Source organism: Nanorana parkeri, unplaced genomic scaffold (genome assembly GCF_000935625.1).
Source record: "Nanorana parkeri isolate BGI_ZX_2015 unplaced genomic scaffold, ASM93562v1 scaffold700, whole genome shotgun sequence".
Lineage (NCBI taxonomy): Eukaryota > Metazoa > Chordata > Amphibia > Anura > Dicroglossidae > Nanorana > Nanorana parkeri.
The window spans coordinates 498,567-520,782 of record NW_017306968.1 but is presented as its reverse complement, the minus strand read 5'-3'; the positions used below and the strand labels follow the sequence as shown (position 1 = coordinate 520,782).

General features: G+C 40.7%; 1 protein-coding gene across 1 annotated transcript in view; it reads left to right on the top strand.

Moving 5' to 3' along the window:
• Positions 1–627: 627 nt before the first annotated feature.
• The window catches only part of ATG7 (autophagy related 7), a 218,998-nt gene continuing 197,409 nt past the window's right edge, over positions 628–22,216 (top strand). Inside the window, exons 1-8 of the mRNA XM_018563818.1 lie at positions 628–713; positions 5,319–5,513; positions 7,167–7,221; positions 8,616–8,733; positions 10,563–10,640; positions 14,276–14,392; positions 17,338–17,484; positions 19,112–19,200. Coding sequence (XP_018419320.1) covers positions 5,336–5,513; positions 7,167–7,221; positions 8,616–8,733; positions 10,563–10,640; positions 14,276–14,392; positions 17,338–17,484; positions 19,112–19,200 — 782 coding nt within the window. The 5' untranslated portion in view covers positions 628–713; positions 5,319–5,335. The remainder of the gene's footprint in view (positions 714–5,318; positions 5,514–7,166; positions 7,222–8,615; positions 8,734–10,562; positions 10,641–14,275; positions 14,393–17,337; positions 17,485–19,111; positions 19,201–22,216) is intronic.

The following is a 22,216-nucleotide window of genomic DNA, read 5'->3' as shown; positions in this document are numbered from 1 at the left end:
TGTAACCACAGGATCAACTCTGACATTTACATCCTTAGATATGTCTATGCAATTACAGGTTCAGCTTTGATACTTTTATACTTTGGTGGCCAGAGCCATGATACATTTTCTTGTGCATTGACATAATGTGGATTAAAAATGGATGTAATTTATAAATTGGAGTCTGCGACTTATAGACATTATGGGACAATAGAATAAAATTATTTGTACATAGATATGAATGCTGCACGGATACCATTTGTATTGTTTATACGTTATTGAACCGGGAGATGTGGAGGGAGTTCTTTTTCAATTGGTTTTAGAAATGTTGGCTATTTATTTACTAATACCGTAAATGATTGTATTATTTTGTAATAAGGTTATTATATACTTATTGTAAATTGAAGTATGTAGAAGCGCTAGATACCCAGAGCTTTCTATATAGTTCCATTTGCATGCCTTAAAAACAGACACAACGTAAAAATTTGTTTATTTCTAGCCCTTCTGCCTCGTTTATTTCAACACATAATAAAGTGATCAGTGTTCCTGTCATTGAGCACACACTACGTCAGGTGATATGTCCTAGAGGAGTTGCCGTTGTCACATGACAGCTGCGGGTCACATGACAGCTGCACACACGGAAGTAGCCCTGTGTTCAAGCTGCAGAGAAGGCAGAGGGACTGCATTGAGGGACCTGCTATGAGACAGAGCGTGTGAGTGGAGCTCATAGACTGGTAATAAAACATTTCTCCCTCCATCTCTCATTCTCTGCTGGGTGTTTGGGTGAGGCTCATAGCTGAGCATGCTTCCTGTCCTCTGCTTCAGTCACTTGTGACCCTCCAGTTATTGTGGGACTACAAGTGCAGCAACTTACAGGATCTGCAGTGCTTGTAGTTCCACCAACAGCTTGTAGGTCACAGGTTGCCCAGATCTCTCATGATGCCAACACATATTGCAATCTGATTATAAGACATCTGCTTTCAGTTAGATTAGACTAGTTGTTGTCGCAGCATGTACAGTGATCCTTTTCATCAGATCAGATGTTCTGATGGGTTTGAAGAAAATATCAGCTGAACAGTGATCCAATCAGATTGCAGTGTTTGGGGTTTCCTTGTCATCATTGATTTGAGATCATACTGTGCTTGTGTGTCAAATGCTTTTTTTTTTTTTTTTTTTTTCTTGATAGTGAAGTTAATAGAAGAAGAAAAATATACTATGTAGCAGAATAACCAGAATAACAATAAATGAATGAATAAACTGAACTGAAAATTATGATCCCATATCCCATTATGACCGTAAACTTGGCCAGCATTACATTGAAGTTAGAGGGCTAACTCATGTAGGTGATCTGTTTTAATTTCTCTACATCTCAGTCCAGGTTACAAAAATGATGTTTAAAATGACAGTGTTGGATGCTAGAGCAGCATTGTCACATAGAAGAAAGGACAGCAAGGCACATGCTTCCTTATAGCTGGAGGTACTGGGTATTTTTTTTTTTTTTACCTTGACTATGGTAAAAGACTATGACTAGCAGATCTTATATAATAATAATCAGCAGGGACTGGCTTATATCATAAGCTAAAATATCATTTTTTAATGACTTGTCCTTTGGGAAATTCTTCTATTTAAGTTAGGGGTATTGATTGTAATGGTAAATGAGAACTGCTAAATTGCAGACCGGTAAACATTTTGCAGGATTCAAAGGGGGGCAAGAAAAATACTGATTTGGCTACTATTTGCCTCATGTTGGTAGGGATGCTGTGTTATTGAAACTGCTTTTTAAAATCAGCTTTCATAGTTACATATCATATTCTGTGCCTCTGCCAATCTCTTGTTTTACTTAGTGACATTAAAGGCTATTTTTTTTCCCCCCAACCCAATGTTAGTATCAGGACTTAACTTAAATGATGCCGCTTTATTCGATCATCTTCTTCCTTACCGTCCCTTTCAGATGTCCCTCCAGTGCTGGTGCGGCTCTCCGATCCAGCGCTGACTCCTCTGTCCTCTTTTCTCATGTCTCACAGAGTCTGTGGGGGTGCACGCTGCTCCATAGACTTACCTGGTGTCTCTCCTCATTTCCCGGCCGAACATCTGAACTGCTCATGTGTCTGCCCCAAGATCCTTTACGGCCACCCAAGACTCTTCAGATGTTCGGACGGGAGCGTGAGGCGAAGACGCAGGTAAGTTTAAACCTGTTTCGAAAGGTTTTTTAAAAAGTTTTTGCATATATCTACTGCTTGCTAGTGAGGGTGTGAGGGTTTAATAACACTTTAAGCTGGCCATACACCTATAGAGTATCTGCAGACTTTCTATGGTCAGATGGAAAATGTGCAACAGATTCCTCCATCTATTCTTAACTGTGTGGATGGAGGAATCTCTCGCTGGGCCAAGCTTCAGTATCTTGCTGGTCAGCCCTGCTGGCTCTCAAAATACTGGAACAATGTAATTGGATGCAGGTATTGTTCAGGTATTGTGAGAGCCATCGGGGCTGACTAGCAAGATACTTAAGCTTGGCCCAGTGGGAGATTCCTCCATCTACACAGTTTAGCGTAGATAGAGGAATCTGTTGCACATTTTCCATCTGACCAAAGAAAATATGCAGATAATCTATAGGTGTATGGGCAGCTTTAGTTAATATGTGCTCCCTCTTTCAGAACTCGCAAGTAGAGTCTTGAAGTGTCTAAACTGCTTTACAGAAGGCAGTGATTATCCATTACAAATGTAAATTGCTCCATCTTAAAATCCTCTTTCTGAAAAATGTTCTGTTGCCTGGCCGTTTCTGGTAATGTCTTGTCATTGTTACGCTGGAAATTGCACAATGCTGCTTGTTCTCTGAAGATTTTTCCTTAATCTCACATCCGTTTATGAAATGATTAAACCACTTGAAGTCTATCTATAGTCACAACTTTTGATGTTTTGAATAGAGTAGGGTGGAGAATGTATAAATGTGTGAGCCGCACACCATACGACCCTGTGATCCACTGCGTGCTGGAAGGACCAAAATGAGTGGCATTGTTCCATACCTGCAATATAAGGGCCCACTTATACCAGTATGTTGCCTTGCGACAAGGTCTTGTATATTTCATTAATGTATCGTCAATAGCGTACTAGCCATTTTTAAATGCTCATCTTTAATAGAACCAGGAGCTGAGCCCCTAAGCTGAGTTTACAGATTTTTTTTTTTTTAGGCGTGAATGGCCTCCAACAATACCCACATACATGGGCTGATGATGTAATGATATAAATGGATCAAGGAACATGCTGGAAGTGGGAGGGGGGAGCAATTTAAATCTTGCCAGATACAGGAGCCTGGGATCTAAGGTATCTTGGTTGCAAAGTCAAAAGGTTTTTAAAGCAGCACTCTGGGGAAAATGATTAACTACCCCTGCACAGCAAGCGTTAACTGCTTGTTTTGGTCAATAGAGGAAAATAACAAAGTTATACTCACCCGATCCTCAGAGCTGGCCGGCTGTGACAGCGCTTCCTTCAGCCTGTCTGCCCTCCGCTGCAGTGATGGTATGCCCTTCAGCGGCCTCATGTCCTATACACTGTGTATAGAACATGATAACTCAGGGACCCTAGAACACTGCAGCAGAGGGGGAGAGAGCTCTAGGGACCAGTCTAAGTGCAAGTCGGCTCTGAGGATCAGGTGAGTATAACTTTGTTATTTTCCTCCCTAGACCAAAACAAGCAGTTAACTCTTGCAGTGCAGGGGTAGCCCCACTGCAAGGGTTAATAACATTTTTCACCGGCGTTGTTCTTTAAGCTATTTCAAATGTTAATGGCATCACTTAATGGATTCTGCTGTTTTGATGTTTAAAAAGCTTGTTTCCTGCAGAATTAGCTGGTCCCCTGAACCCTGGCCCTGATATCCTGTTTTAGGGTGACTTCTTTCTCATGCAGGGTCCTTTGGAGCCAGTGGTGTCACAAGGGGGGTCCGGCCACACCAGGTGACACAAAAATGACTGACAGACATTTTGGCGTCACCCCTTCTGAAAAGTTGGGCACTTGGTCATGGACTGAGAGCCCAACAGCTGCGCAAGAGTGTGTAATGATGTGCGTGTGATACCTGGCCTGGTGAGGCCGTTGTATGGAGCCACCCTTGTGTGTGCTAGTAAGCTGTGTGTGTCTCCACAAACACACTGGCACAGCAAGGCAAGACATTCCCCTACTCCGTTCCCCAAGGTAGTAGAAGGATAGCTTCTGTAGACTTTGCTGTCCCTACTGCTCTTGTACTGGATAGGAAGTTCAAGGAAGCAGAGCTTAGGGAGTTGGAGCCAGCTGTTCAGAAACATGATGACTGTATGTGAATGGGCAAAAAAGTAAAGAAATACTTTGCTGGAGAACGTGTATTCTGGATTCATCATTGAAAAACACTTTGATTACTGTGTTTCCCCAAAAATAAGACACTGCCTTATATTTTGTTTGGCTCCAAAAAACACACTAGGTCTTATTTTTGGGGTAGGTCTTATTTTTTTTTATGTACAACAATCCAAAGTTACTGCAAATCCAAATTAAATAATCCAATATGGAAGAGTTAAGAATAGGGTGATCAGGGCAATCAGGGGTGCCTTGCCTTTCCAAGAGCAATTTGCTAACCAGAATGAGCGAATCGCTTTCAGTATAGATTCCTCACAGGCGGAGTGCATTTGGTATCACTCCGCCTGTGACAGGAGCCGGCGCTATAAAGGAAGCATCGGCTTATGCGGCTCTGCTACCTCCACTGCCGCCTCGCTTCCTCTAGCTCTGGCTTCGTTGACACCGCTGATTCTTTCCTGCAGCTCTTCAAGTTCCCCCTTATGCCACCACCGGCCCTGGGCAGTAGGCTGCCCATACCATGCCCTCGGTATGGGCAGCCTAATAGAGACAGGTTCATTTTTATGTTATACACTTGATTGCTTTTCTGCTTCATTTCATTGTAACCACGTGAGGTTTTTATTGTTTTCTGGTGTGATTTCTAAAAGCAAACACCATGGCACCTCTTTATATCACATCATAAATTGGTGGCAAAAAAATATATATTTCGACATTTTAATGTGCGTGGCTCAGTTATGTTCATATAGCTCACAATATGACTTCTATAACCTGTCTTAAAATGGAAATTAGTTTTCTACCCCTGAAAAGAATATAAGGGCACGATAATGGGATTTCCTGTTACAATGACTCATTTACATAGCATGCATTGGCAGCTAGTTGTGAATGTGAAGTGCGGCTCAGGGCAGTAGATGCATCTCTTGGCAAGGACACAGCAAAGTAGAACCGTTCATAAATAAATGATGCTATTCTGTGCTATGACAAAAGATGAAATATGACATTGTTTCCTTCTGCTTTTTTCGCAGTTAATTGTAACCAAGTAATGGCATCTCAAACGCAAAGCAATGGTGACCAGCTGGCGTCTGGCGCCAGCAAGCTTCAGTTTGTCCCTTTCTCTAGCGCTCTTGATGCTGGATTTTGGCATGAGCTCACGCAGAAAAAACTCAATGAATACCGACTCGATGAATCAGCCAAGGTCATCAAAGGTTATTATTATAACGGTAAGAATGTATAGTTATAACTTTTCATAATCAAACAGAAATGTAATATATGATAATGGTGTCATTACAATGTAGGCCTTGGCCTACTGTTATCGCTGGCAGCAAGACTAATTGTTTTCGTATAAAAGTGATTGTCAGTTTTGGCCTTCTAGTGATGCTGTAGGTAAATTGTGAAATGACAGGTATCGGTAAAGCAGGGGACGATTGGAAAAGGGGGCACTTCACTACAAATTGTGGCAGTAGCCACCTAGACTATACCAAAACCAGCATATAAGGGATGTGCGGTCAGGGGAGGCAGAGCCTCACCTAGTATTATGAAGGAAAAAGCTGTCAGCTTCAAGTCTGAAGCTGACAGCTTCTTTTACAGTTCAGATTGGCTTGTAACAGGTTACACAGCAGGGAAAGTCTCACCGCTGTGTAACCTGTAATGGATGGAGCATTGCCTGTTAATTACAGGCAGCGCTGCATCCAGCTTTTGACAGGTAATTAGGTTACACAGCAGCGGGCTTCCCCACTGCTTGTTTAACCTACCTAGTGAGGCAAGAGCTGTCACAGCCTCTACTCTGTGTTAGAGGCGTGAGCTCTGTGGATGGTTTGGACTAATGGCAAAGCGCCATTGGTCCAAGCTGTCCAATCAAAAAAAACAAAACACTGAGGCCATCAATCTCGATGCCTCAGCAGTGATGAGCAAGTGAGGGAAAGGGAGGCTCCTCCCTCCCTCCTTCACTCTAGTTTGGGGACCAGGTTGGGGGCGGGGCAGGAAGTGCTGTTGGCGAGGCTGGGGAATGCCTCACCCGGAACCAAAGGTACCGCACGTCACTGCAGCATACAAGATCCACACCATGGTAGATGGTGCTCAAGAACAGTTAATAATAGGCATATTTTTCTGGTGGACTTTGAATATGCAAGTGAACATGATCAATTTAATTTAGTTATTAGTGTGTATTATTGTTTTAAAAACATATTTCTTTGTATAATCTGTAGATGGATATGGTTATGAGGGAGCCAGATTTGTTCACTGCATATGCAGGGTGGGGGGGGCTTAATAGTGCTACACATTTGTCTTGCATTTCCTTCACCTCCATGCAAGTCTATCAGTAAAAAGCAATGGTTTGACTACGTGCCTAAATGTTATTCAAGAAGCTAGTGATTCGGGAGTCTAAGACATTGCAATCATATGAAGATAACCAGTAGAGGGATAATCGGCAAATTCGTGTATATATATATATGTAATTACACAACAGAAATATGCTACAGCAGGTATGTAAAGTTGCATGAAAATGAACCCATTAGCAAAAATAAATTTAAAAAACCTTAATTCACACCCAAGCCCTAGGCACACTGCTGCTCTTCTTCTTGTCATAGCCCCAAACGTGCCCCCATCAGAAATTGGTGATTATACCTAATATTGTTGACAATTGTCCAGTGGCAAGCCCCCCTGCCCCATGTCATAGTGCTGGGGACTGGCTGTTGATTGCTCAGGCCCTAAGTACTACATGTGTGTGGAGGCAGGTGGTGGTGGAATATTAATAAATGGAATTATACCAGCAGGACTGTGTCTATCACAGGGTAGGGAATCTTCATTCTCAAAAGGTTGATGCAACAGTAGTAATTTAGAATATGTGCTTTATACTGTCATGTTGGTCTTTTCAGGTGATCCTGCAGGTCTTCCAACCCGTCTTACCCTGGAATTCAGTGCCTTTGACGTGTAAGTTATGAATATGTTATGCGCTTCATTTTTCAAATATGTATGAATTTTGAAAACATAAGTCAGCTTAGAATTTATAGTTTTGGGCAGAAGCCACGTTACCAGAACATGCACCTATCTGTGGACTTTGTTTTTATTGAGATCTGACTAGAACAGAAGGTAGCAAGAGCTTATATGAGCTTTACCAGTGTTGGCACAACCTATTCATGTGCCTTCACCACGTGCAATGTATACTACACCACCATCTTCTGCCTGGCATCTTCCAGCTACCAGGTTTTCAGTCATCTAGATTGGTTGGTGGGGGTGGCTTAACTCCCATGCATGGACATGGGAGTTATTCATTCCAGCATCACTGAGGAGCGCCGAGAATGTATGCATTTCTGCGTGTATACATTTTAAAGAGAGTTGAAAACGGGCACATAGCTTTGTTTTGTTGCATAAAATACTTATCTTGTCTCTTCTGAAATAAAGAATCTGTCTGCTTGCAGTTTTTTGTTTTTGCACATTACTTCTGCAACAAATTAAAGCGGAACTACAGCCTCCTATGCCTTACAGCCAAAGAAGTTGCCATTTTAGCCACTATTTGGGTTGCAGTTACCACGGTGCTGCACATGTGATCAGCTATGACACCATGCATTTGAAGGTTTGAAAGTTCAGTGAAGAGCTGAAATAAGCACACTGGCAATCTTAACATTTGGCCTGGTAAACATTTTATTAACCCTTGCAATAGGGCTACCCCGCACTGCAAGGGTTAAGCACTTCTTTTCGTCTAGGGTAAAAAAAAAAAAAAAAAAAAAGTTATACTCACCTGGTCCTTTGAGCTGGCTGCCTGGCTGTGACAGCGCTCCCTCCTGCCTATCTCCTCCTTATTGCAGCTCAAATTCAATATACACTGTATTTAGAATTTGATGACTCAGGGACCTTAGACCGCTGCAGCTGAGGCGGAGAGGCTCCAGGGACCAGTCTAAGAGAAAATGTGCTTGGAGGATCGGGTGAGTATAACTTTTTTTATTTTTGACCCTGGGCAAAAATTAGTACTTACGCAAGGCTGAATATCATTTGTTACCTAGGGTTCTTCTTTTAAAATGACTGATTTTGGAGATATTAAATTGGTAGGTAAAGTTCCTTTTCAAGGATATTAGTTTTCAGCCATTTGACTGTAGTTTTCAAATCTCATGGGATTTAGCTGAAAATAACTATCCTTGCCATGGTGTGTTAGGTTGGTGAATTGAGTTTACTGTCTATCATCTGTGAAATCAAGTCCCAAATGTAATTTCTTCATTTGAAAGATTGCAAATTAAAAGGAAATTCTAATTGGTAGGTAGGGGCAATGTATTTTTCAGACAATTTCCAACATTAGACTGTCTCTTCATAAACTTGTGTTGCAATTCTAGGAATGCACCCACACCAGCACGCTGCTGTCCTGCAATTGGCTGCCTTTACAACACAAATACTCTGGACTCATTCAAGTCACATGATAAGAAGGCTTTGCTGGACCAAGCAGCTAATGAGGTGATCTGCTTCTAACTAGCTATCGATTCCGATTTGACCTGTTTGTTACTTTCAGGACTTGCATTTAAGAGTTGCTGTATAAGAAAAGGCAGCCTGCTATTTTGTATTTGGAGTAAGTTAGATAAGTCATTAGGCAGAATGGAGAGATCTCAGAAGAACGTAACCTATTATTTCTGAGAGTGTCTGATAAGCACAGAGTAGGTTAGGTCATTCTGCCCAAATGTGATGTTTCAGCTGAAGGTGGAATCTTGGGCTTATGTTGCTCAGGGGCTCTGGCGGTGAGATATTTGCTGTCTCACCTTGGAGTTTAATGTGTGTCCTGCCATTTGGATTCTCAGAAAAATAACATAAGGAAACAACAGGAAAGGTGGAACCTAATCCTAATGGTTGTAGAAAACGTGTATGTTTTGGAACTTTAGTACAAAGTTCTTGTTACGAGTACCTGTTAAATAGCATTGTCAACCTGCAGCCTGTAAAATATTGTCCTAACGGAGCCCTGAATAGCAGTAAAAACCTGACAGTGGTTCTAACCCCTTTCCCATAGTAACCAAAACAGTACAAAATGTACCTTTTGTGTATGATTTACAATTAGATGCAGCAGAGCACATATCTGACAGTGCTTAAAAGAGAACTATGGGGTTACTATGTAAGTATTTTTCCCCATAGTTCTCTTAAGGGTCACGGGAGGACATATACTAGCGTCCTCCCGTGACCCAAAGCTCAGTATATCGCAAGCCACAGCTTGCGGTATACTGAGACTGCCGCAGCCGGGACGGATCCCGACATTACTGTCGAGATCCACCCAGCTGTGTGAGTGATAGCCGGATCTGCCTATCTAGAGGCAGAGCCAGCTGTACCCGCCCCCTCTCCCGTCCATTCCAGCCAGCACTGGAGGATCTGAGTGGGGAGGGGGAATCCCTGCAGGGAGCCGACTGACAGTCACAGCTCTCTGCAGTGAGATGATCGAGAAGTGAGCGAGCGACGGTATGTGTTCACTCCCCGATCTATTGAGCCGACGTGTGACAGTTTCATGGCTCAAACTATGTGGATGAGTGATTTTCACTCACCTCGTAGTTCTCCTTTAAGAAATTTATGTTCTTTTAGCATCACAGGAGCCTATCAGGATTGCCTACCCACTCTGGATCTACCAAAAAATATATAGTGCTACGGCTTGTCTTACTGGCTAGAAATTGAATGGTTAGTTTAAGCCGGTCATTCTAGTATATAGAGTACAAGTTCACAAGGGAGAGCAAAGTCTCCAGCAGCTGCCCATCTGCTAGCATAGAGAAGGGGGGAGGGAGCAGGGGGAGAGGAATGGCTTGATTTTCTGTGCTGGCTACAACTCCCTAAGCTCTGCTTCCCTGAGCTTCATGTCCAGTACAAGATCCCAAGGAACAGCACAGTCTACAACAGCCATCCATCTACTAGCCTAGAGAAGGGAGTAGGGGAATGTCTTGCCTTGCTGTATCTGTGTGTTTGTGGAGACACACACAGCTCACTAGCGCAAACAAGGGTGACTGCATAGCACTCTGCAAGGGAAAGGATTCACCCTAAAACAGGATATTAGGACCAGTGCTCAGGAGACCAGCTGATTCTTCAGGAAGCAAATACTTAAGCATCAAAGAGCAGCATCCATTGTAAGGGATATAATCAGCATTTGAAATAACTTACAAAACGTTTGACTTTAATATCACTTGAAGGAGTACCTCAAAAACTAATTTATACATGTGATTTTATCTGAGCTCATTGTCCTTTTTACTTGTAGATTTTATACATTTCTGCTTCAACACAAAAATAATTTATAACTCTGAGCTTTTGCCATTTTGCAGATATGGGATGCAATAAAGTCTGGAGCAGCTCTTGACGATCCAGTGCTCCTTAATAAATTTCTTCTGTTGACGTTTGCAGTAAGTAATTTTATTTTGGGGGTCGTCTTATTTCTGTTCACATGGTTAAAGATGACCTTCACCTAAAACCATTTTATTGTCTGTGGAGGATAGTGCCGGGAGCTTCTGTATGATGCTATACTTTCTTCTCAATATTCAATATTGATATCCAGCATTGTGAAGTTCTTCCAGTGTACTCCAACCCTCCGCTCCTGCTAACTGCTTTGACAGTTTTAATGCATCTTGAAATCAACCTGCCTGAAGTAGGCTATACATGGTGTGAATTTCAGCCGCTTCTTAATGAACCTAAATTTGCAGAGTGTGTTTCCCTGTCAGCACCCTTCCAATTCTTGACTGAATAGAGCTAGCAGCCAGGCTCTGCTCGGTGGCCGCTGTCAAAATATCATAATACAATAGAAACAGCAGGGGATTACAGGTTTTATGAGTGGGTGGAGGAATCTGTTAATTTTTTTTTGTTCAGTCAACAGGTTAAACAAAGAAAATATAACTGTGTATACCAAGCTTTACAGACTAATTTAAAATAGGAGCAGCTGTGTGTATAAGACTAGGATGGGGGCTGAGGGCCGAGGGGTTATTCCGTTAAAGTGCCGCTGCACTTGTACTATCTTGCACCACCTTGTGCAGCTGGTGGAGACATTATTTAAGTTAAGCACCTTGCATTGTCACTTGATTACTGAATGTTGGAAACTCATTATATTGTGGGGTAGAAGGTGAACATGTCCTGCAATTATGGATCCGTCCTATGGTTCTGACTGTTGCTGCTAGTGTTTTAATGGTGTAGGAAGTGTTTTCCTGGCACACCCGAGGACCTCAAAAGTGGACTTTTATGTAAATTGCAAGCATGCATGAATACCTGACATGTCACAGCAACAGTTCAATGTTCCAAATAAGCTCTCACCAGACAAGTGATCCTGCCCAGGCTAAGATGATGTCATCGGTCTCCTGCAGGAAGGATTTGAAATGGCTTAATATCCTTAGACTTTAATATCACTTTAATTTTCTGCTAGTCACCAAGAGCTTTGTCGCCACCATTAATCTATTCCCCATGTTATTTCCTAGATTAAATCGTAAACGTCAGTATCTAGGTTCCCAAGGGCCTGGGCTGTTCTATTTCATTATGGTTATTCCCGACAAGTCACTTCATAACGCCTCTGATATTCATCTTTGAGCATGTTGCTTCACCTTCATCACCTTCTGACAATTCCTGTGAGTTTCCTGCTTCAAAATATCGATTAATGAAAGACTTTAATGAGTTATTCAGAAAGCATTGAGGTAACTAAAGCAATGTGGAGCCAGAGGCTGTGAAACAAAATGATTGTCACTATTTGACCTTGGATATTGAAAACGTTACTGGCTACATTGCGCTGTTCTATCAACTGCACTATGTTATAGAAATTGATTATATAAGAAACGTTTAAAGTACAATTCTAACGTTACTGTAAGTTTGCTGTAAAACAGTGAGGTAGTAGTAGTATTTTTGTCCTTCGTTTATACTTTTACAGTCTCTCTTTTAATCCTATAATGGTTACACAGGACAATGCTGAAAATGTACACCGAGCAGCGCATGTGTTGCTCAGTGTAGGGATACAATGATACCGTGCCATCACTCGTGCTCATGAAAATGCCCCGATACTGATCCACACTGGCTGGGGACCTCAAGGCAGCCTTCTGGGGAACCAAAGCGGTGCCTGTTTACAGTGCCTACCGCACCTCTCCTCCTCTTTCCTGGGGAACTTACCTAGCTTATTGTTAAACCACCCATGCAAATATGAGGAAAAATAATAATAGAGTTTATATATAAAATATATTTTTCCTTTCTTTTCATCATTGAGTGCTTTGAGGGCACCAGTGGGCATTATTGATAATTACTTAATCCTGCCAATCCATAGATGTAGGTCCGTCACACAGTGTATTAAAATGTTAGCGCAACCTACAATTTTATTTAACCCCTTAAGGACAAAGGCCTTTTTTACATTTTTTGCACTTATGTTATAATCCACATTTTAAGCCTGAAAATTACTCACCCAAACATTATATATTTTCTGAAAGCCAAGACCCTATAGAATAAAATAAAATTTTTATGTTGCATGACATTAGCGCAACTTATTATCAAACCCAAAAATGTCGTGAAAAATGCACATAAGTTAAATTTAGTACCCCAAAACACTATATAAAACCATTTCTTTGGTAAAATATAAAAGATGAGGTTACAACGAGTGAATAGATGCCCAACATGCTCAGATTAAAAATTGTGTCTACATGTCATCCGTTTAGAGATGCATGTTAATATTGGCCCTAGAATTATTGCTCTCACTCCGGCGTGTGCGGCGATACCCAACATGTGTAGCGCAATCGTCTGTTTCGTATGTAGGCGCACCCAGTGCATGTTTACAAGACGAAGTGATTGCTCGCGAGGGACTTTAAACCTTTTTTTATTATTATTTTTACATTTAATTTATTTAGTATTATTTTTAAAACTGTTTCTTTTTAAACTTTAATTGATATCACATAGGGGGGCTTATAATCCCCCCATGTGATAACATATTGGCAGTGACAGGCACTCATTAAGGTGATGCTTGGGGTCCAAAAGACCCCTAGTATCACCTTTACACTCTAAATAAGCTATTGAAGTGCAGATCGCACTATTGGACCGGAAGCAATGCAATATGCGTCGCCCCCAGTCTCATAGAAAGGGGAGGAAATCGGTGAACGGACGCTCATCGATCTCATCCCCAGCTTCCCGCCGACACCCGACAAGCCGGTCCTGGGCCCGTAGGAGGGGCAATGGAGCCCAGGAAGCATGGCGCGGGGGTCGGGCGGGGGGGGGACAGTTAGCGGATCGTAGAAGCTGAGCCGCCAGAATCGCTTCTACTGTAATACCGGCCGCCAGCTCTACAAAACTGAACAGACCCCGGGCGGACTCATGACGGGATTATCCCATCATGGGTCGTGAAGGGGTTAAAGGAGTTGTAAAGTTACAACATATACTATAATGTTCATCAGCATTGTAAATGGAATAAATATTATAGTTGGTTTTAATAATGCAATCAAATCTTACTTAAAAAACTATTATTTTTATGTAGTGAGTGCTGCCTTCTGTCTGCCCTTCTCTTTCAATAACTTGAAAGCACCTGGACTCCCGGTGTGCTTTGCCTCTCTTACTCTGCTACTTGATATGAAGCAATCCCGATTTTTCAAGACTACATATCCCATCATGCACTGCTTCCAAGATGCAATAATGATGTCACATTGTGGGAAGTTCAGATGCTGAGTTGTAGTTCAGATGGCAGGCTTAGTTAGTTGTAACACAAAGAGGAATTACATCCCATGGGCATCTTCATTAAGTAAGTTTTCAAACTTTGATCAATATGGTTATTAGGAGTGTGATAGAGCTTATGGAAATTCAATATAGAAATACATATTTATTTTTAGTTTGTGACCATAGATACCTTTTAAGATTTGGGGAAATGTCCAAAGGTTGAGTAGCAAAATAAAAACTAATGGTAGGATGTCAGAATTGTGAGTTTCAATTGGTAATCTTCAAAATATAACAATTTTAGATGAATGGATATTTTAAATGAAATGATACTTGAGGATTTACATGTTCATTTACCTCTTGTCAACTTTTGCTGTAGGACTTAAAGAAGTATCGTTTTTATTACTGGTTTTGCTTCCCTGCATTGTCTCTTCCTGATGGAATAGAATTGGTAAAGAACCCAGTAACATTGGATGAAAGATATTCTAATGAACAGGTACTCTTTATACCTTATGTTTAATATGCTCAGCCAATAGCTTACTTTGGGACCATAAGTACATTTGTATATTTTATCTATTCCAGTTATGTTAATATGCTCTCCAATTTTTTTTTTTTTTTTGGTCTTATTTATTTTGAGGTATTTACATTTTTTAAATAAATACTTTATTTATAAAGAGAGGCCCCAAGGGTGGGTAAAACAGGCAATACAAAAACATTACAAACATAATTTAAAAAAAACATTAATGTAAGAATTAATAAACTTCTAAATACTTCTCAATCGGGAACAAAAAGCCTCCGTCACATACAATGATTATCCTCATCCTTGTCCCACCGAGGACCCTTATTTTCCGTAAAGAGAAGTTAGTTATTACCACCTTGGTTTATAAGATTTATATCTAAGCCTATCAAACCTGAGGTACAATGCTTCATTAAAAGGGGAACAAACCAACACACGAACAGGGACCTTAGTAAAGAAAATAGAGAAAGATGAGGGATTTCCATTTTTGGTCTTTTCTTTCTCAGTAAATGTATTATCCCCAAGTCCCTAATGTGTGGATGGGGAAGGCAGTTCTGCTGGATTGTGATGGTTTAGGAAAGATCGCTTTTAATTTTTTGAGTTTAGAAGAGATGGAGGATTTATGACCTACAGATGTTTATGTAAAAAAAACCAAATCATAATTGATGAGGTCCTCCTAATACATATAAACAAAAACAAAATTGGAGCTGTTTGTGCCCTTCCCCTTTCCTCAGCATTCCATAGCTGGACAAGTCTGAGTCACGAACAAAAACAAATAGGCAATGGTGGAGGTGAGCACTGACGTAGTATGACTATTACTGACTCCCCAGTAATCCTAAAGCAACTTGGACACAGGCAACAACTTTATTCTGGGTGTTTGAGAGATAATCTAATTTGCACATCAGCAGCTCTTCCAATTTCGGAAACTGACATATAAAAATTGGAAAAAAGTTTAGACAGCTTTCCAATTAGAAATAATAAAATTATAGGAAGGTTTATGTCCAAAAGTAATGTATTCGGTGCATATTTACTACATGGATGAAACTTCAATAAAAGTTTAGGTGGTTAAGCTCTAGCTGACCTCCTATTCTGGCCCAGTATTTGCTGTGAGCAACCTCACTGGCCAACATTTAGGCATGGGAGGTGGTGGAGCAAAAACTATAGTCTTTGTTTTGAATGTACTGTATGTCCTATTTCTTTGGCTCAAAGGGAAACTGACATCCCTTCCCTGATTGACTATTTAATGAGGCATATAACATCTGCTGACAAACAATATGCACACTTTTGTTCTAAGTGAATGACTCACCAGCTAATTAAACGAGAAGGGCATAAGAGTCCTGGCCAGTGCACCTGCAAATCAAGTCATTAATAGAAGCGCACATATTTTTATCCTGTTTTGTTTATGTATATATTCTTATTAAACGGCCAATTCATCCAGCAGTGACATTTGGTTATAAGTGGAGCCTAGTGAGTTGAGCCAGCCCTTGGCATTTCATATTAATTTTATATTCCCACAGTAAGATCTCCCTACCATAATTCCCACTTCAGTAACTGTGCTGAGAGTATAGGGTTTTCATGGGTGTAGATAAAAAAATTCAATCCAGTTTTCATTGCATTGAACCTTTAACATCTAATACTTGTTATTAAAAAGACTTCTGTTTTTAGTTTGTATGGGTGACTGTCATTTTAATTTCTGTATTCCCTTCTTAGTAATGCTGCATCGTTTCATTGCTTCTCTCTCTCAATGCAAGCCTCACTCCCCTCACTGAAAATAATGCAGTGGTGTCCTATTGGCGAATCTTGTTTTGTTCATTTCTCAGCAGCCATTCACGAAGGAGAGTGATTGGGCAATTGATTGGCAAAGAAAGCTGCTGAATTTCCAAATCTATATAAATAATACAATACAGAATTATAGCTTGGAAGAAGAACTCACTGAATGTACAATATATTATATCGCAAGTGAGTTGCGCTCGGTCTCGACAAATATAAATAAAATGGAATATGTGTGCTCTATAGGACGTGAAGAAGTTACTAAGTTTAGATTCTACTGTGAAAGAATTGTAAATCTCGGTAGTCACTACCTCGGTAATAATTGTGCAATATAACAATCTGGTGTGGGAAAAGGATTTTCAATCGCCAGCCGGTGTATTGATTAGGTGTTTCTGTGTACTAAGTGTACATGGTTTGTCCAAACAAACCTCTTAGTGATGTGACAATCTATTCAAAGACACCAATCCAAATATAAATGACTCGGTGTCACAGATTGGTCGTGTATAAGAAAAACAAAAACAAATTCTAAAATCCCAATCTCTAAATCGTGACGAATTTTAAATATAGTACGAACACTTAAATAATAAAAATTAAACAGTATCAAAAATGATCACATATACAGTGCTACTCCGTGCACTCTGATTCCTCTCAAAGACAAAGATTAAATGCGGGGTTAATTTAACTAAAATACCGGCATCGATCTTAGTGAGCAGTCAGTTCAGAGTGGTCAGTTCAAAACGTCTCAAACCAGGGTAAATTCATAGAATCCGGAAAGTCCTATGGTTTCTTGTGATCCGTCCTCTTTTCTCAAAAGATCTGGTCTGCTTTTTTCCTCCCTCTGGCAGGCTCCTTCACCTCTCGCTGGGGACGGAAACCTATTAAGATCTCCCAGGGGGAAAAAAGACGAAGAAAAATCGGCGGAATCCTCTAAGTGCAGTAATTCAAAAAAGATTTATTTCTTTAAAATACATAGATGCACTTACAAGACAGACGAGTTGTTCGAGCATAAAATCAGTGGCAGAGTCTTAGCTGTGAGCGGTGAAGACAGATCCTCCTTGACGCGTTTCGTGCTTTCACTTTTTCAAAAGGGGGAATCATGTACAATATAGTTTCTGATATAAAGGGGACAACCTTGACCTGTTTTTCACTTTCAGGTGCTGGATTTTCAGAAAGCCTATGATGACCTGTGTCACCGTGAAGGAGACACTCCGCAGCCTTATTTCCTAATTCGCTACACGGAGAATTCCTTTTCTATGTCTCCACTGCGTCAGTTCAACCAGTTCTGTAAAGAAAAGGAAAAGGTGAATTATGCCGAACTGAGATGCAGCATTGACACATCTGTCTGGAGTCAGCTGGCCTTAAAAGAGTCATGTTGTACTACATTGCTTAGCTGTTTGAACCGTACTCAGAGCTGTTTTCATGTATTTCATGTACAGCAGAATTTGGGAGTGAGAGGAAGAAGCAGCACAAGGAGCCAATCAGTCCATCTGCTGACAAGAAGAACGAAGCGAAAGAGTGATATAGAGATTAGTTGAGTATTGCAGCAAAATCTGCTATTTTATTTTCTCTTTTAAAGGGCTATTTATTTTTGGCTAGGGTCCTGTTTTAGGCCTTCTAGTGTATGTTCTAATTTCAAACAGTATTTATTTTGTGTGTGTCATCATTTGATATCAAGATTTGACTAACACTATTTGCTGTTCCATAAACATCTCATTCATCTCTCACATCATTTGAGGATGTTTATGTACAATCATGGTATATTTAACAGACCAAAAGTGACCAAATAAGAGAGGTTCATTGTTTGAGTTTTTACGCTTTAACTGAGAAAATCCATTCCTTGGATCTTGATATCATTACCAAGATGATAGGTCTACATTATTGGAATTTTCCACAATTTTAAACTGAGTCATATTCAAAAAAATGTGAAGATCTAGCAACATTTATCATTGTACAGTAAACTCCCAGTTATTTGGCACCCATGGGGATTGCTAGATGCCGAATAACTGTACTTTCTAGTTGTTGGTTGAGAGATACTAATAACTCTGCTGGCTATGTTCTGCTACTGCCCATTTCAAATTGCCATAGCCAATAGCAGGCTGGCTGTTGCACATGTCCACTGCCTATTGTTTACATTCGCCTGCCAGCTGCAGAATCTGTCGGCCGCAGCAAGATATAAACAAGAGAATTTCATTAGCAGCTAAATAAATTTAGTGTGCACATGTCTATCAAGCGACTGGCAAAAAAATGAGGACATATTATGAGAGTTCTGGATGCTTGAATGCAGAATAATGGGGAGTTTACTGTGTTATGAATACTAATGTTGTTGCCAATGCCTGCGAAGTGGGACACGTTGAAACTGTTTGATAAAGCTTAGCCATTTTACATTATACTATTGCCTACAACATTATTATATATGACTACACCTATATGTGGCACCCTAAAGGCCTGGAAAAGGCTAATATCAACCAGGGGCGTCCCGAGGCTTGGTGATACCCGGAGCGGTAACCGAGTGTCATCCCGCCGAGACGTCACTGCGCGTGACGTCACCACGCGCATGCGCGATGACGTCATCGTGCAGGCGCGGCAGTATTCTGATACCTGCAGAGAGAGGAGGGGACAGTCACCCGGCGGGATAAGGTATGCCGCCGGGTCCCCTCCTCTCCTGATACTGTCAGGCGTACGGTCCATGACGGAGCGCCCGACTTTTCAGAGGGGGGTGACACCAAAATGACTCTCAGTAATTTTTGTGCCACCCCTCCAATGGTGTCACCCGGGTGCGGGCCGCACCCCTTTTGTGACGCCACTGATATCAACTAATAGTGGATGTAGCTTCACATGAGAGATATGCATAAAAATTGACAAATGAAAGTTCACTGAATTCTGTCCATCAGTCTGTGATTACTATTATTAATTATTTTGCTTTCCTAGGTCATCCTTGGAGTTTGCGATCCGTGCACCTTAACACAGTATCCTGGATGGCCATTGAGGAATATTTTAGCACTGGTTGCTTATCACTGGTATTGTATCTCAGTATTCAGTATATCACTTGTTACAGCTGTACTCAAATTGTGATAGAGTGTTGTATACGCACTTTGTAACAGGAAAGGAAGGGGGAAATTACCAATGCAAAATTCTTCTTCCTACACGAATGGAGGAAGACATAGAAACCAAATGTGATATAATGATAAAATTAAAAAAAATTGTGAAATCATATAACTCGTATAACAAACAAGGTCAATGTATTTACAAAATCATAGAAGGTAATATAGAATTAACCCCTTAAGGACAAAGGCCTTTTTTTCATTTTATGCACCCATGTTATAATCCCCATTTTAGGCCTGAAAATTACTTAAAACCCCTAAATGGTATATATTTTCTGAAAGCCAAGACCCCTGAAGAATAAAATGGTGGCAGTTGCAAATTTTTATGTTGCACGACTTTGGCGCAACTTATTATCAAACCCGGAAATTAAGTGAAAAATGCACTTGGGGTAAATTTAGTGCCCCAAAACACTATATAAAACCATGATGCCTACTCTCAGACGTGAAGCCCAGTAGTGATAGATCTGCTGGTTCTTCCTGTGTTCCCTCTTCTCAAGTTGAGCATGCTAATGGGAGTCACTATCGGTTAAATTGTGTGTTATGGGTGCATGAGTGACGCATCAAATAGAAGGCTGCCTAATATGTGTTGGTGCATAACCTTGTAGTACAACAGGGGAGTGCGCTCCCTCTAGGGACAATGCTACTCCTTCAGCTAATGAAATGTTTTCACCTTGGGACAACAAGGAGAAAAAAAATCAGAAGACAGGCAGGGTCTGCAGGTACATTTCATAAAAAAAGAATGCAAAATAGGGTTTGCAAGGGACATATGTTAACTGGAAATCATGAGGTACTATATTTAAAAAATAATAATATGGTATACATACACTTTAATTAATTGTTAGGGGATCCCCTCATATTAACAGTAGTATTGAAAGTACCAGCATATGTAAAGGATACTATTTGTAATATGAGTGAACCCTTAACAATGAATTAACCTTTAAGATTTTTATTTGATCTTTGCGGCATTGTTATAAGAGTTACATTATTTTACTAGAGGAGCACTATTTGTATTTTATTCCATTGTATTGAAATTGTGTCCACTCTGCAGGAAAAAGGTCAAGTACTTTATTTGCCAAAAATGTCAAGGCCACTGTAAATAATAAAATCAACCTAGTCAGTTTATGAGCTGCTCTTGAGGATAACTATGGTGATCTGCTGCATCCCCTACTCACTAATACATTTTGATCTAGGAAAAGTGGTGTCTAAAAACAATTAAAACCTGTTATTAGATCCATACTAGGTTTACACTAATTATTTTAGTGTTAGTGATGAACCAATCATGAGTATCAAAAGGAATGTGTTTGACATAATTATAATAAACTACAAGCACTGATTTTTGAAGAAAGTACAAGTTCAAATGTTGCATTCTACAAAGCATGTAATGCACATGTTAAGCCTTGAACACAAGGGTCAACATGAGACACCAGGCATTGTTCCTAATGTCTCATGTCATTGCCAGATGTACAGGTCTGAATGGTTCATTACAGACAATATTGTTCAGTTAATTAGCCAATCAGGACATTCTCAACAGTGTGTGTGTGTGTGTGTGTGTGTATGAACACAAGCATCAATATGAGGCACTGGAAACCATTCCTAATACTCAAAGGCATTTCCTGATGCACAGTACTGAATGGCTCAGTGCACTCAAGACTGCTCCATGAAACAATCTTTATTATGTGGTGCCCAACAGTGAAATTGACATCCTTCCTCTAAGTTCTCTGCTGATTGCCCCACCATCTATCGCAAGAGGCACTGAAGGCTGAAATGGAAAATTAATACGCACAAGCACAAGGCTAGAACCTATCGTTCAATGCTGTATATTGCTGTTTTAACATCTATATCCCAACAAACTGACAACAGTGCACACCTTCAGCCATTTAATCTGAGTGATTAATATCTGTCTCAGACTTCATGGCACCATGGATTGGATTCTGAAATTAAAACAGGGTGGTTTCACTAACTTTCATGTTTCCAATTATGTTCTTGAACAATCAACATCTGCCTTGGTGCATTCTATAGTGACTGAATTACGGTAACAGATTTACCTGTGCATGTTACCCATGTATGTATGTATCTGACACTTGTTTGAACTAAAGAAGCTTGGATAAGCAACAAAATGTCTTTAACATTGCAGAAAAAGTCCAGTGGAATGTGACTAACTCCTACTAGCTATAACATAACCTGAATAAATGAGAACTTCACAAACACTAGCACCTAGCACTTGTGCATGCTAATGAGTAACTCCTATAATATTTCAGATAACTTCTTATTTGACTTTGGCAAAATAAGATACAACCTTTCGTTTTACTTTATTAGTTGCAATGTTTATCCTATCAGATGCAAATATTTCCTAGTATAATTCAATGCTCATGCATTGTTCAATAAAGAGAGAACGTTTCAGGAGGCCGATTGGGGAGGAGACGGGTTAGAATGCCGTGTGGGGTGGTGCGGTGCAGAGACAGCTGTCATAGGAGCCAAGCTCTCCTCCTGCACCACCCCGCTCCACTCCTTTGACAGGTGGAGACTCAGAATGGAGAGCAGGTGGGAGTGAGCTGTCAGGAGGCCGAGCTCTCCTCCATCACTGCTGCACTCAGCCTCCAGTGCCAGCGAGTGAGGATTGAGAGCGGCTTAGAAGCACTCAGCGATCAGCATTTAGCATGAAGGTGCACCCCCACTTTCCAAAGTGGGGAATGTCCGTTAGCCTTTGCAGACATTTGGACAACTTGCATCTCAGATGCTTTGGGTGCAAGAGGTGGTTTCCAGAGGCTACAAAGTAGAGTTTAACTCCCAGTCCCCTCATTGGTTTCTCACCTCCAGCCTTGCTGCTTCACCGCACAGATTAGCAGATCTTAATGTAGCCCTCTTGGGCTTCTGCGACAAGGTGTCAGTTCCCCAGTTCATGTTGCAGAACAGTTTCAGGGGTTTTACTCCA